This window comes from Protopterus annectens, chromosome 3.part0, assembly GCF_019279795.1.
Source record: "Protopterus annectens isolate FY-2018-M chromosome 3.part0, PAN1.0, whole genome shotgun sequence".
In the NCBI taxonomy this organism is placed as follows: domain Eukaryota; kingdom Metazoa; phylum Chordata; order Ceratodontiformes; family Protopteridae; genus Protopterus; species Protopterus annectens.
This window is the reverse complement of record NC_056731.1, coordinates 1,354,976,248-1,354,990,329: the sequence shown is the minus strand read 5'-3', so window position 1 is coordinate 1,354,990,329 and position 14,082 is coordinate 1,354,976,248. Positions and strand designations below refer to the sequence as shown.

Sequence of the window (14,082 nt, the reverse complement as noted above, 5' to 3'; positions counted from 1 at the left end):
TTGTTTACAGTATCTCTTACCATGACTACCTGCTGGGAAACGTGTCTCAATATTTACAGTCCCCTGTATCCGGGGTAAGGGTGGAAATGGAATACATGGGACACGCATTATTATAAATTTATTTAAAACACAGCAAGTACCGCGTAGTATTAGCAAGCGCCATACAGTAAATCCAAAACAAATAGAAAATAAAGTCACAGCGTGTTTTACCGCATCCCTTGAGATGCGGAGATGGCAGTTAAAATTAAGGTTCAAACATAATTTGGATGAAAGGAAGAAAATAATGAATAACAACTATTACGTTTGAGAACATAACTAATCAACCTGAAAAGCAGTGGTAACAGGCTTAGTACAACTGTTGCAGAGTTCATGTGCTCCTGTTTGTTTAGTTCATATTCCATACTGGAGCTGTTTTGGATTTCTTCTTAAAAGTGTTTCTGTCCCATTGGGAGCTTCCAACCTGCCTGGTCAACAAACTATAATACATAAAAACATCTCCATAAAACGTAAATGCCTAGCTACTGAGCTGAACGTTTGATTTAGGTGAACTTATTACTGGCTAAAGAGCTTTTTTTCTGGGTACCAAACAGAGATGTACGATAGTTCGAGCCACAGTATATAATCTATTGTCTCCAGCTGATTAATGAACTAGTTTAAGATAAACACTCCTAATTCTAACGCATTTTATAGTACTCGGTTTGCTAGTATATTTTAATACATAAATGTGATGTACTGCTACATTGCATCTGCACATGATCACGCAGCTTCTCGCACTCCTGTAATGGCTTCTACTATAATGAGAAATATTAAGCAGCAAATCTTGCAGCAAATTTATCCTACCGTGTTAATATGCAAAAAATCAGCCCAGTGGCTGCAGCTAATTCCTAATCAGGAAGATGGACAGCAGAGACAGAACAATACAAACTAATGGCTGTGTTGCTGATCACTTTGCCCCTTGATTAAAGACACCCAATTATGGCACAGAACAGTGTCGTAATTATGTTCGTTAATCACATCCAGGAGGTTTAATTGCCTTAACGATGTGTTTCATTAAATGAATTTGGGTATTATAGTCGACAGTTTTCATACACAGTTGTTTTCAAATTAACATAATATTAGACATCGTCATGGAAATTGTTTTAATAATCATAATTAGAGGCGCCCAGGCTTTTGTCTAGTAATGCTAAAAGACAGATTCTCGTAGCCTAGGGTCTGCTTACCCGCCCTATCTCGGTTGCCTTTCACGCTTCTCTCTTTTACCTAACCGTAATGAAAAACAAAAGTTCTGAGAATAGGAAAATGAAACAAAAATTCGGATTCATGCTGTGATGCATAAGGTAACAGAATGTTTTTATGACATTAAAACTGTCTTACTAAAATCGGGCGATTAGAAGCATTTACTACGTCAGCTTCACATATATTTGTGTCCCTTGTATAAGTAGCATCTGGAACCCCATATCTTAGATGTATATTTGATTTTATTTTTTTCATTTGCGCATTTAAGTTAATCTGTCTTTTTTCCCACTTCTAGAAGCAGAATCATTACTGGCAATGTGCAAAAATACCACAGAGTGAGGTGGCATGAAACAAAAAGTATAACAAAGAGTGATGATTTACTGAATTAGTTAGCGAGTTTGGTTAATGACAATGTAATACTCATACTTAAACGTGGCACTAAAAAAGATCTGCGACAAGAGTTTAAATATAGTTGTCGCGTTAATTCTCAAAACTAGTAGAACATCTGTTCGGAAAGGACAAATAGCTACAAAACACCTAGTAAGTGTATATGCACACGCGCAAACACACACTCACACACACTTACTACGTCAAAATGAACGAGCTAAGCTAGTCTATATTTCATAATCTATAACTTAAGTGAGTCAGGCTAAGAATCCTGTTTTACTGCAGCGCAGTTGCAGCCTGTATAATACAAAGGTGTTTTCTTCACGAAGCATATACCATTTTGTTTTTGTCAAAATATTTTAATAAAGATATTTTAGAACACCGGAACACATACAAATCAACAGAAACAGCTGTACAATCTGGCATAACACTTGCATACTGTCTTGTCCTCACCATTAAATCATCATGGTCTGTATTTCCACCCACCTGACAACGTGGATTTGTGTACTTTAAAAATATATTAATACAGTACGTAAATCTACAGACGCTATATCCATTAAGACACATAGAGTAAATACAAACAAACTCGATGCATGCAAATTCAAACTGAAATCTAGCTTTGGGTAAATAGCACTTCTTTAATAAACAACAGCATATGTCACATGTATCCAGAGACCATGGTCAGAAGAGTAACTGACAAAAACATGACCATATTTGTGAATGTGAATATTTTTAACAAACCAAGTATTATAAGCCTTTTCAAACCGCTGCCTTTGAAAAAAGTGTTATAAACTTAAGTTTTGAGAATCCAGTGGGAAGGATGTTATCACAGACACGCTTTTCAAAAAGAGAGAGAGAGAGATACCATTGTCTTAAATATGCTGCTCTTTTTGGAATTAAGCCATTTAATAAAGCTGGTTGTAACACAGAAATATTGACCAAAATTGTATAGGACACGGGGGTTACACAACTCAGCCACAAACACTCATATTATGCTTTAAAATAAACGTGAAAAACAATTCCATAAAATCAAGACTATCTCAGTATTGTTTTGAATCAAGTTGCAGGTTTGGACTTTAATGGTTCCACTTCCAGTGCTTGATAAATACAGTCTGTTTTACGTCAGTAAACAATAAATATAATTGCAGTTCAGACACCGCGGAAACTGTTAAGTAGCAAGGTGCACAGATATATTTGTTTAAAAAATCTAGCAATGCCAGTCACGCATTTTCACTCTTACCAAAAATTGTGTGCAAGGTTTTGTATATATTTATTTACAAGATCACATCTAAACAATAAAATACTATTATTTATATTAAGTATCTCTTCTGTGACAAGGAGATTAATTTAAGAGTGTCAGTGTTATAAGTCCTTTATTATTTCAAGTGCTTCAGTGTCATAGTGCCCCTAGTTCTGGTCCATTTTCATTTAAATTGACTACCAAGTGTAAAACAAGTTCTTAAAGTCCTAACTCACTCTTCTGATAAGGTATGTGTGCAGGAAAGTCTGACGTGCTGCCATTGCACCATATTTTTTCTCTTTGTGTGTACTAGTTAATTATCGACCGGCTATATTTAGCTGCATCTGGCTGACCTTTTTTCTCCAGCTTTATTCGTTTTTCGTGCATCTGTAAAGGTTAGGTTTAAGGCTTTTCGGTGCACTGTTTGCAAAGGTTAGATGAAACAGTACTGAAGAGTGCACACTTGTCTGGACATGAACCTCCGGCCCCAAGTCCTGCAGTCTGGAATGGGTAGGCAGCCGTGGGGTCGTAGGCAGCAGCGGCCCCCAGTGCAGGGTGCAGGGCAGCAGCGGCACTTGGCAAAGTAGAAGCTGCAGCTGAAATTGCTTGACCCTGATTAAGATATGCTACAAGCCGTCGCATCTCCTCCAGTGCCTGAGCTTGCATCAAGATGTAGTTTTTGGCCAAGAGCAAAGTTGCTATCTTGGAGAGCTTCCGCACTGAGGGACTATGAGCATATGGGATGACAGCCCTTAGTTCGTCCAGAGCATCGTTCAAGTCGTGCATTCGACGTCGTTCCCTGGCGTTGATATTAAGACGCAGGGCTTTCTGCTCTTTGGACTTCTTGGTAGTCGAGCCGTCTACTTTGGCTCCAGCCGTTGCGGTAGTGAGGGCTGTCGTGGTGATTCGTGCGTCTGAAGTCCGGAGGAGAAGTTCGCAGCGACCGTCGCTGTCATCATCTGGGCTCTGCTCGCCACCACTGCTTTCGGCCAGGGAACTCCTACTTGTGCTTTCTCCATAGCTGTGGCATACGGCAGAGGGTGGCATACCCAAAACTCCAAGGCTGTCACTGCCTCCCCTAGACTGGAGCTCTGGCTCACTCATATCAAAACATCCGAGGGGAGAGTGCCTGTCCCGCTGCGACAGATCCATGCCACCCCCCGACCCCACTCGGAATGGCGATTCCAACCTTCTGGTAACTGGGGTACCCTGTAGAGCTTTATGGAAAATATCTTCTTCAACACTGCTCAGCTTCATATTTCTGCTCATAGTCCTTTCTGTTACTTCTGTCCAGCGTAGTCTACCACAGGGCGAACATAAAGGCGTAAATTACCCAAAGACAGGCGGCAGTCTAATCAAGATTAATATTTTGTCTTAAAAAATAATCTTAGCTTCCTGTCGTTCCTTTTCACTTCTTCAAATACTTCTTTACATCAGCATTTTGAGTTGCAGCGACAACACATGCATCCTCCAAAAGCTTGCCTCTTGTTCAGCTGTACCCCGCACTGCTATTTCCCAAATGTTAGCACCAACATCAGCTGTAAGCGAGGGAGTCTTTTACATCATTATCTCGCTAAACAGGTTATTATGAGGAAGAGTCGCCTTTTGGGAACCAGGCTTTCTACCCAATCAGGTTAACGTTTTAATTAATCGGATTAAAACGGTAACAAACAATTCCAAGGCGCTAGCTGGCCCTCTGTCTGAAGGGTTTCATTTCCCACTTGTGATGGCAGGGAGTAGCTACAGCTTTATAAAAGGCGGCCGAGCTATTCTTCTCGTTGCCATCTGTATACACAACTCTATGCATATGTTTGCAAGGCGTTGTGTCCTGTTAGTAACCCAACAACTGTCTCTCGCCTGACATGTGCGGCGACTTTCACTCATCAGTGAGCACACTAAATGCCCTACTTAGATCTAGGATGTTCCTCGCCTCCTTCAGCAAATTATAAGGCTCCTTGTGCGCCTACCCCCTTCCCCCACCCGCACAGTAAGATCTTAAGCGTCTTTAGTACAATTAATGGACCCTCTGCCTGTACCCCAAACAAATTTTAGTCCATTCACTTTTAAGTGTAATTACTTTACAGTACTATTCATTGTGGCAAAAAACCACAAGTTTAAGAAAGAAAGACACGTGGGTCTTCATAAAATTCACAGTTTATTGCCTAAGCATAAGAATTAATTTAATCTTTGAAGGTCTTAAGAAGAAACACAAGACCAGCAGCAGGGCTGAAAGGCCTTTTTTTGTTTTGCCTTTTCCCCCAAGAATGTGCAAATGTGCCGTCCTGCATCTAGCAAAGAAACGTTTTCGTTTTGATTATATTTTAATATTTTAAAACTTACACCCGCAAGATGAACATCATAATATTACATGTTTACATAAAGATACATTGACTTCCTTGTAAGAAAGACAGCCAAGGAGCAACTTTTTTCATAGATAAATGTATATTTGTATTTTTCTTATAAACAATTTTCATCAACTGGAAGCATACAAATCGCATGCAGCAAAGAGTAAGCCACTGCTACGAGATGGGGGATCCTCTGGTTTTATTAAAATCCTTTTAATTGTGTCTACCAGAGCTGGTCCCAGGTGCTGGGCTCTTTTCATCACATTTTGTACTAATGTGATGAAATTCTAATCCCCCTTACCATATGGTTAAATTTTCCCGCTGAGAATTTGCTGAAAAAAAGAGAAGTAATCTATTAATCTCTGTAATAGATTCACAAACGAGGGCTGCCAGCTAACCTGTTTTGGATGGAATTATACCAGCTCTTGGCTAGACCGTTAGCAGAATAACCGCTGAATCTGTGGTTCATGAGCCTCTTAATGTACACTGTCAAACACCTACGGTGATCACACAGTCAGAATGATCCGATTTAAGGTTTGCTTTCACTAAAAACGATCAGTTGGTTACAGATTTGTTTGTTTAACACAGAACCAAAATAATTAATAAATAATACTAATCAAAACGTTGTCATAAAATCAAACAGCTAGATAAGGGTTATCAGTCTTTTGAAAATGTTACTTTTCTCAGTTGACTTTTGAAACTTTGAATCTTTGGTACTACATCGCACTTTTCAATATTATGTACTACTTTCTAATATTTAACTATGCCAGTATTATTATTTTACATAACATGACATGACACAACCCCCTGACTAGTGCGTGGCCACTTACTTCAGTTTGACTGAGTCTACGAATAATATTCATAAATAAGATGATTTTTCTCAGAGTTTGCTGGAGTGGAATACTGATACCGAGGTTGGGAATTCAATTCTTATTTCATCTGTACACAGTCTTCTGTAAAATGTCAACAGTTTCTGTATTTTCTCTTTTTTTTTCATCTTCGTTTTAGAACTGCAGCTTTGGAAGTGCCTATCCAGTTTAAGAAAATCAGTCAGATATGAAGGATATATACTAAACATCCTTAGTAAGTTTTCTTACTAAGAACCAACAGATAATAACAGCTACAGTATGGAAGCTCCCCCCCCCCCCCAGTCCTTATGAATTATTCTGTAAGCAGAGATGGGGCATCGCTAATGCATATATAAAAAGGGGGTGCGGGTGGGGTCGGGGGAGAAAGCCATATATTATACCACTATACTAATTATTTTGTAAATATAAAAATAACTCTTTGCCTTGCTTCCACCACTATTGTAGTAGTACTAACATTAGTAATATACTTCATAAATATTCCTTAACATTTCACAGTCAATACGCTTAATTCTTTTTTCCACTTGTATAAGGTATCGTAATACTTCTGGACTCGAAACAAATGGCGCCACATGTTAATTAATGTGAGTAGGTAACGTTTTCCTTACAAGTTACATAAAAATAATAATAATAAAAAAAAAAAAAATATATATATATATATATATATATTAATAGCTGATTGTCCTTATTGGATTCTTAGCTATATTGTACATTCAGTAAAGAGAACAAGCAATTTATATTGACGCATTTATATTTAATTGAGAGGTGAAGACTTATTACTTTTCAACTGCAAGAAACTAGCGGAAGTTATCATAAGCCAAGTAATTAGTTTTAATATTAAATCTAACACATCAGAGGCGTTTAAACCATTAAACAATTATTTCAGTTTTGTAAACACAATGCCAGCGTAAAACTTCCCTCCCAAACCAGCAGTAGAAGAATTATTTATTTACCATTACATATACGTCTGCATTCATGCTATCTTAAACTCCCATTTCATATTTATGAATTTCTTGACGATCATTAGAAAAAAAAAACATTTATTCTTTTTAGATGTCAGATCATTGCAAGTTACAGATTTGCATATATAAAATTGTACTTCTGAATATTTTAGTTTCAGATGAAATGTTACAAGGATCCAGACATTAACATAATAACCAAAGAAACTATTGTTTTGGATTGTAAACTGTGCGGCTGCTATAACTACACGGAAGCCTCTTAAACCATCCCTAAATCTACGTGTTTTGGCTTTTCTAGACGGTGTCCCGGGCATTATTGAAATCATTATTTTTTATTACAGTTAAGACGATAGTCAGGCTATTTAAAGTCAGTAGTTATAATATGAATAATTTGTTGAGTAGACACAATTCTGCTCAAGTTTAAGGTAAGCTCTACATAAAAATAAATAAAATAAGAAGCAAATAAAAAAGATAGACAGATAGATAGGTAGATATATATACAGACAGTCAGACAGATATCAAAGCGAACCGAAGTATAAACTCTGGCAGTATAGTATTTTCTTGGGTGGCGAAAGCCAGGGTACAGTTTTGGCTAGGCTTGTATAGGCCCTAGGGCCAATAGCCTAGTACCTACCTATGAACCTGTAGTGAGCATACCATATAGTACAGAACCCATGAGATTAAGGTTATGGGATTGTAAATGCTTCATGTTATATTCTGAGCAAGTAAGTGATCCCAATTCACCACAGTAAAAATGCTACTTATGTGTCCACAGTGGGGCTAACTGGTCAACAAATGAACCACCTGTCTGACCAACATTACTTAAGGCATTTGGTATTACCACCAGCATCTCCTTTCGCAAAATAGTCCCGTTTGTGTCGTGCGAGGAAAGTGGAGGCATTAAATGGGAATGGCATGATAATGCACCCAAACAAATGCAAAAACAACACACATAACTAAATTATACTACAGAAACTTAACTAAAATTATACTACTGACATCTAATTTTGGTAATAGGTGGACAACTTTTTGTATTTATTGAAATGGTCCACACTCTGCGTAACACCTCATGTTTCGGTAAGAAATGTCACACTCAAGCATTTGAATTGGTGGCAGTCTCCAAGACATTTTATCTTGGTGTGACTATCGCAAGAAGAACAATGACCCCAATAATTTGTGGCTGTGGATCTAGTCCAAGTTGATTTGACAGCTAGTTACCAGGGCTCACAGTGTCACAAAACTGTTGGGTTACTACCTGTTGCTGTAATTAGATGCCCTGATTTAGGCAACCGTTTTCAGTAAAAACAACACATGGTCCATTTTTGTCACTAGAAATATTTTTGAATTTATTTTTCATTCGAACCCTTTTTTTGGCTCTCAGTAAGCGTTTAAAGTGACAGCACTGAAATATCAGATGATGTTAAGATACAGCAGCGACTGAAAACACAAGGAGAGTATTTCGTAACGTGATGTTAAATTATCTGCAAAGTTTTCACTCTTTGGAAAGAAATACCAACTCTTGGCATCAGAACATATGATACCCTTGAATTGACAGCTACAGTGTTACTGCATGCTCTATCCTTGTAAAATTGAACTGCTATGGTTGCCCTAACAAATAGGGAATATCAGCTGCTGTAACATCTTAGACCTGATTTGGTCAGTTAATACTTATGCAGCTGTTGCACCATCTGTTTGTGTAGACTTTATGAACTTTTATACAGAGCGAATTGAAAATATCCTACAACGTTTTGCTAAATTTGTATTTCCTGCTCCTAAATACGTTGAACCCCGACGGCTGCTCCTGTGTGTGATTTCTGATAAAACTATGAACTGTAGCGCCATCTACTGCACGGTTAAAGAAGTACGAAATTAGAACTTCATGAAGGGAAAAGAGCCATCATTCACTTCTTTTGCGCCTTGGTGTGGTGACAAGTGCTCCAGACAAATTATGTTGTTTACTAAATGCAGACGATCAATGACAGATACCTGAAACACATGCCATAATGTTTGTAATGTGTCGGAGCAGTTTGCCAAATGAACCTCAAAGGATATATAACCAATACATACCCCCTTCAGCTGGGAACAAATGACCCAGCCCCCATAGTACACGATTGGGAAATGCACTTTCATCAATGTAAACACTTCTAGTCAGCTGCATGGTTGCAGAGTGTCCGGGTGTAACTTGCCATACACTATGTATGCCACAGAGTACAGATTATCGTTATAAGTGTGACAGCATTTTGTATAGTACAAGGGCACTACCTGGGCCAGCTGGGATCAGCCCAATACATAAACTCAAAGGGGGGAAGTGAGCCAGACAAGAAGACAGGAAACTTTGTCCTCACCGAGTGTGTATTTTTGTCACGCCGATCGATGGTTCTTGAATAAAGAATTCTAATGTAGCAATCTTATTATATGCGCTGCATTATTAATGTGATGTTTAGGTTATGTAAGATATGGAGAAAGGTAGATAAGCTACGGGCAGTGGAAGTTCATAAACATTCCATGTATACATGCCCGTGTTGGGGGTAGGGGGAGCTGCAAATAACTAATTAAAACAAGTATTTTAACTGTGGAGCTTTTCTCCTCGGGCCTCCGCTGAAAATGGACCTACGTCCAGTCGGACACTCCCGGTCAACAAATATATATATATATAAACAAATAAATAAGTAAATAAACAATTAAAACAAGTATTAGAATATAATAAGAATCTGTCCCGATAAAAGTAACTTTTATTCTAAAACAGCTTGTTTAGAAATTTACACAGGATATTCCCACATGCTTCTTTTTTCAGACAAAATGGCATTTTTTAAATGGAACTGCTAAGATTAACCATATTAACAAACTTCTTATCTTTCAGGAAAGTCATTCCAAAGGTGTCAAGCAATGAAATGACTCCACCATCACAGATACGACTCCTCTGCCCTGCCACAATATGTGTATGTGATTTCATAACCCACCGTGCATCCAGTCCTGCAAATTCCCTGTGCACGGTGGGAGCTCTATGATAATGCCACAGGGATTCAGACAGACTACTGTTCTGAAGTCATGTATCCATTTGCCAGCTTATTCATATACAGCTGTAATCATCACCCCGTTTGTTGAAATAACTCCTTCAATTTCACCTTCCTAATTGGCGTTAAATAGTTACAGTCTGCATGCATACTTATAACCTCCAAAAGCAAACGTCCTGTACAAATATCCAGATTAAGGCAGCCTTTTAAAATACCAGTTAAAGGTTAAAGAACAAAATTATAGGTGTTACAGTTTCTTTTCTGAAGAACAGCAAAGGGTGCATTTAATGTCAGGCATTATTTAATTTAAGAAATACTCATTGTTTGCTAAGACTACGCATTTTATAAGGGTGGCATAGCATTCATTCTTTATCTGATAGACTATTTATTTTGCTTTTTTTCTGGGGGGGGGGGCTGGATCAAACACTATTTTAGGCAAAATTAGGGACACCGCCTAAAGCCAGGGACAGTGTGCGCGCGGGTATGTGTGTGTGTGTGTGTGTGTGGGGGGTGAAATGCTGCAGCAATGTCATGAAGCTATCTTCTTTATTTTAGTGGATTTAAACGACTCATGATATAGCAGCTCATAATGTTTTACAGTTCCACAGAAGAGGCTTACTCTCCCTCAGCAAGCATTGTGACACTTCACTTAAAAGTCTGTGACAGAATTTTATGGAAAGATTACATGGTTGGAAAATTGGATTACGTAAGATTCCATTGGAAACTGGTGATATGGACCTTACTGTGTTCCCTCTTTTACAGTAGTCGAGCATCGACTCTTCGGTGAATCTAGTTTTATAAATGCTGTCTTGGACAGAGCGAGTGCTGTTTCCAGTGTACTCCTTTAGTTCTGTTTCTCCTTGCCCCAAATATTTCACCTCAATGTGCAAACATTCTAATGCCATTTACATAAAATAATAAGCACTATCAAAGTGTAATGTTCCACGATACTCTCCGAACAATTTATATCCTTCAACTTTATAAGGAAACAGAACGTCAGCAGCAAAAATGCTTATTTCTTGCGTCTAATTGTTCACCTAGCATACAAGATATGTGCAAAGGGAACAGTCCCTCATTTCCACAAGTATTTAATGGTAACACAAACATTTGCGAAATGAATACGTAATTAATCACGGAGTACATATGCAAACAACGAGGAAGGAAACCAAAACAGTGATTATTTTAAAAAAGAACAGTTGAACATTAATTTTTCCAAAGTAATGTAATAAGAATTGATTTCTTTCAGGGCGCATTTGTTGTCATGTTATACTCAATGGAATGACATTACTTAATAACCCTCACTGAAACAGGAATTTGTTCACTACAAACTGTGTATGGCTTGTTAGTTCTACAAATTTGTGGCTTGCGGTCGCTGGATAGAAATAAACCGACCATAATATAATACAGTCATGTCAGATCACAGCTGACTGGGGATGTTAATAAATGAAGCTGGAATTGATATAACATCGTATTGGTAAGTACAACAAAGTAGTTGCAAAACCAGTTTTAGTTCAGTACTTGTAGGACTCAGGGAAGAGAATGATTGACTTATGATGCAGAAAGGATTACAGATGTCAGAAAATGTGAACCAGCGACCTATATAATGCAGAATGCAGCAGTAGACCCATTCAAAGAGCACGAATATATCTGTTTTATGTTTTACATAAATTGCAATAACATTGATGCTGCACTTTGCAGAAATTCCTACGTTTACACTTTCAGGTAGGCATGCAGCCCAGGAGACCCTTGTAGAACCTAGCACAATTTCCAAATCGCCCCACCACACTGTCTGGTTAACTGACTTGATCAGATTTATGCGTGAAAATATCATAAAACATTACGTAAGTTAAGTACAAGAAAAAAACTCTTTCTTATTGATTGGACTCAGTTTGACCAATGAACGTTTAAAGGGATCGCATTAATTAGTCCCGTTATTATTGCATACGTCAAATGTATTAACTTAGTAAGATATGGTTTTCAAACTTTTTATCTGTAAGTACATATATTTTCTGCTATCACTTTTAAAAAGGCTGATTTAGGTTTTGTTTATATTATCTTCTGTCTAAACAGGGAATACATGTGATAAACTCCTGTTTGTCACCTCTGAGACGCACCTCCCTTGCTGAGCAGAGTATACTATGAAATTTAGCTAAAAGCTAGATGCCATTAAACCCAGTGTCTTATTTCTACTGTATAAACGCATTCTGGATGTCAAGAAAGAAAAGAACGGCATAAGTCATTTGCAGTGTAGTCCTTTAGGTAAGTGTGCAAGGAAACAACTCATCTTACTCTCTCAAAGGTCCTACCTTCTAGTGCTTAATTACTTGCCCTGCTTGGGCTTTATATTTTCGTAGGATGTAACATAAAACACGATTTTAAACAGGGTTTGGAATCACTGCTGTTCAGCATTTTGATCAGATGGGCCACGTTTTCAAAGGCAATGTTCAAAGAGGGATAATACAGAAATAGGGTTACCACCTGTCCCACTTTAGGGACAGTCCCTTGTTGGGCAGTTGTGTCCTGCAAAAAAAAAAAAAAAGAAAAAAATGGCAAATGTCCTGAAATTTTAGGACAAAAATATTTCCTATATTTTATGTAATAGTTGCATAAAACAATTGTTCTGTATCTGAAGCACCTAAATGTTATAAGAGACAGGATAAGCAACTAAAATGCTATAAGAATAAGCCTTTATTTAGGTAAAAAAATGAAGTTGTGTCCTTCGTACTGGCCGTGGGTATGTTTCGCCTCGCAAAATCTGATGTTTGTACCAAAAATGCCCCACTTTAGGCATTTGAAAGGGTGGCAACCCTATACAGAAATTTGAGATGGGATACCTGCGCACATTCAGTACACACGCACACCTGCGCGCGCCTGCCAGATTCCACCAAACAGCTTCAAGCCTTACAAGAATCCCCCGACATCTGATTCCTGTGGGTGTGCAGTGCGTTATTTCCTTTTCCCGATATCATAAAGTGTAAAGTAATTGTATATATAGGGAATTAGTTTTAAAAAGGGACCAGAACTGCAATGGTTAAAAACGTACATGTGGTAATTTAATTTCTAATCCCTCATAAGAAGCGCAATAATTAATAAAAACGTTCATATTTTAAACACATATTAACAATATATACATTCAAATGTGTAATTCGAAGGACCCACATTACTCTGCAGCAAAAACGCGCATACTATAAGTAATTTAATTTATAACCCCTTAATTAATAAAATATTCAGCATAAAGACGATCGGCAAAGTTTATACAGTACTTTTGAAAGACAAATCGGAGGTGTAGCCAGGTGTTTTAACTTATAAAGCTACTACCAGATTGTTGCCCATGTCTCAGGTAGACAGCAGTTTCTAATTTATGCACTAGACATCACCGCTGCTACCTTCTCCAATATAACTGGCTTGACCCATTTTCCATGGCTTGTATCCAAAATAAGGAATTCAATATGTAACTCCTATATTAAAACTGTTACACTGGAAACATAGCTAGCAGAATCACATAGTAACCTCACTCACTGTGGAAACTATTATCTTCTTTTGATGACTCACAATTTGATTTACATCTGTGTGTGTGAACTCGGGACATTCGGTGCCCATTCACCGGGCTAAATGTTTCTCTCTAAAATAATTTGCATACCATGGTTTATATTCTGTATGTCTGGCTATCACCAAATGATAATAAGAATTATGGCTGTTACACCCGGTAATCCTAGAGATTTCTCAGGTAGCTAGACTTGTTACCATACCAATGAACTGAAATAACACAATCTTTTGTAAACTGTGGCGGCCGAGTTTGCAACTCAGAAGTTTCACTCCTAAAATGAAGCATAGACAAAGCATACCAGAGCTTCACAATGTAGTATACATGCATACACCCCACCATAGCTCTCAACCTTCCACCTCCAAAATGAGGAACACTAGCCCTCACAATGTGGAACAAATGGGAAAAATATGGAGCACATACTAATGGCTTACTAACAACTTCAACTAGGAAGGTCATAGGATAGTTAAAATATGCTGGTTTTACTTATA

At 37.9% G+C, this 14,082-nt stretch overlaps 1 protein-coding gene across 1 annotated transcript; it reads right to left on the bottom strand.

Annotated features, from left to right (window-relative positions):
• Nucleotides 1–1,961: 1,961 nt before the first annotated feature.
• On the bottom strand, nt 1,962–4,742 carry BHLHE22 (basic helix-loop-helix family member e22). Its single transcript, XM_044065450.1, has one exon. It carries the CDS (start codon nt 4,130–4,132, stop codon nt 3,266–3,268), a length of 867 nt encoding a protein of 288 aa, XP_043921385.1. The 5' UTR covers nt 4,133–4,742; the 3' UTR covers nt 1,962–3,265.
• Between the last annotated feature and the right edge of the window lie 9,340 nt (nt 4,743–14,082).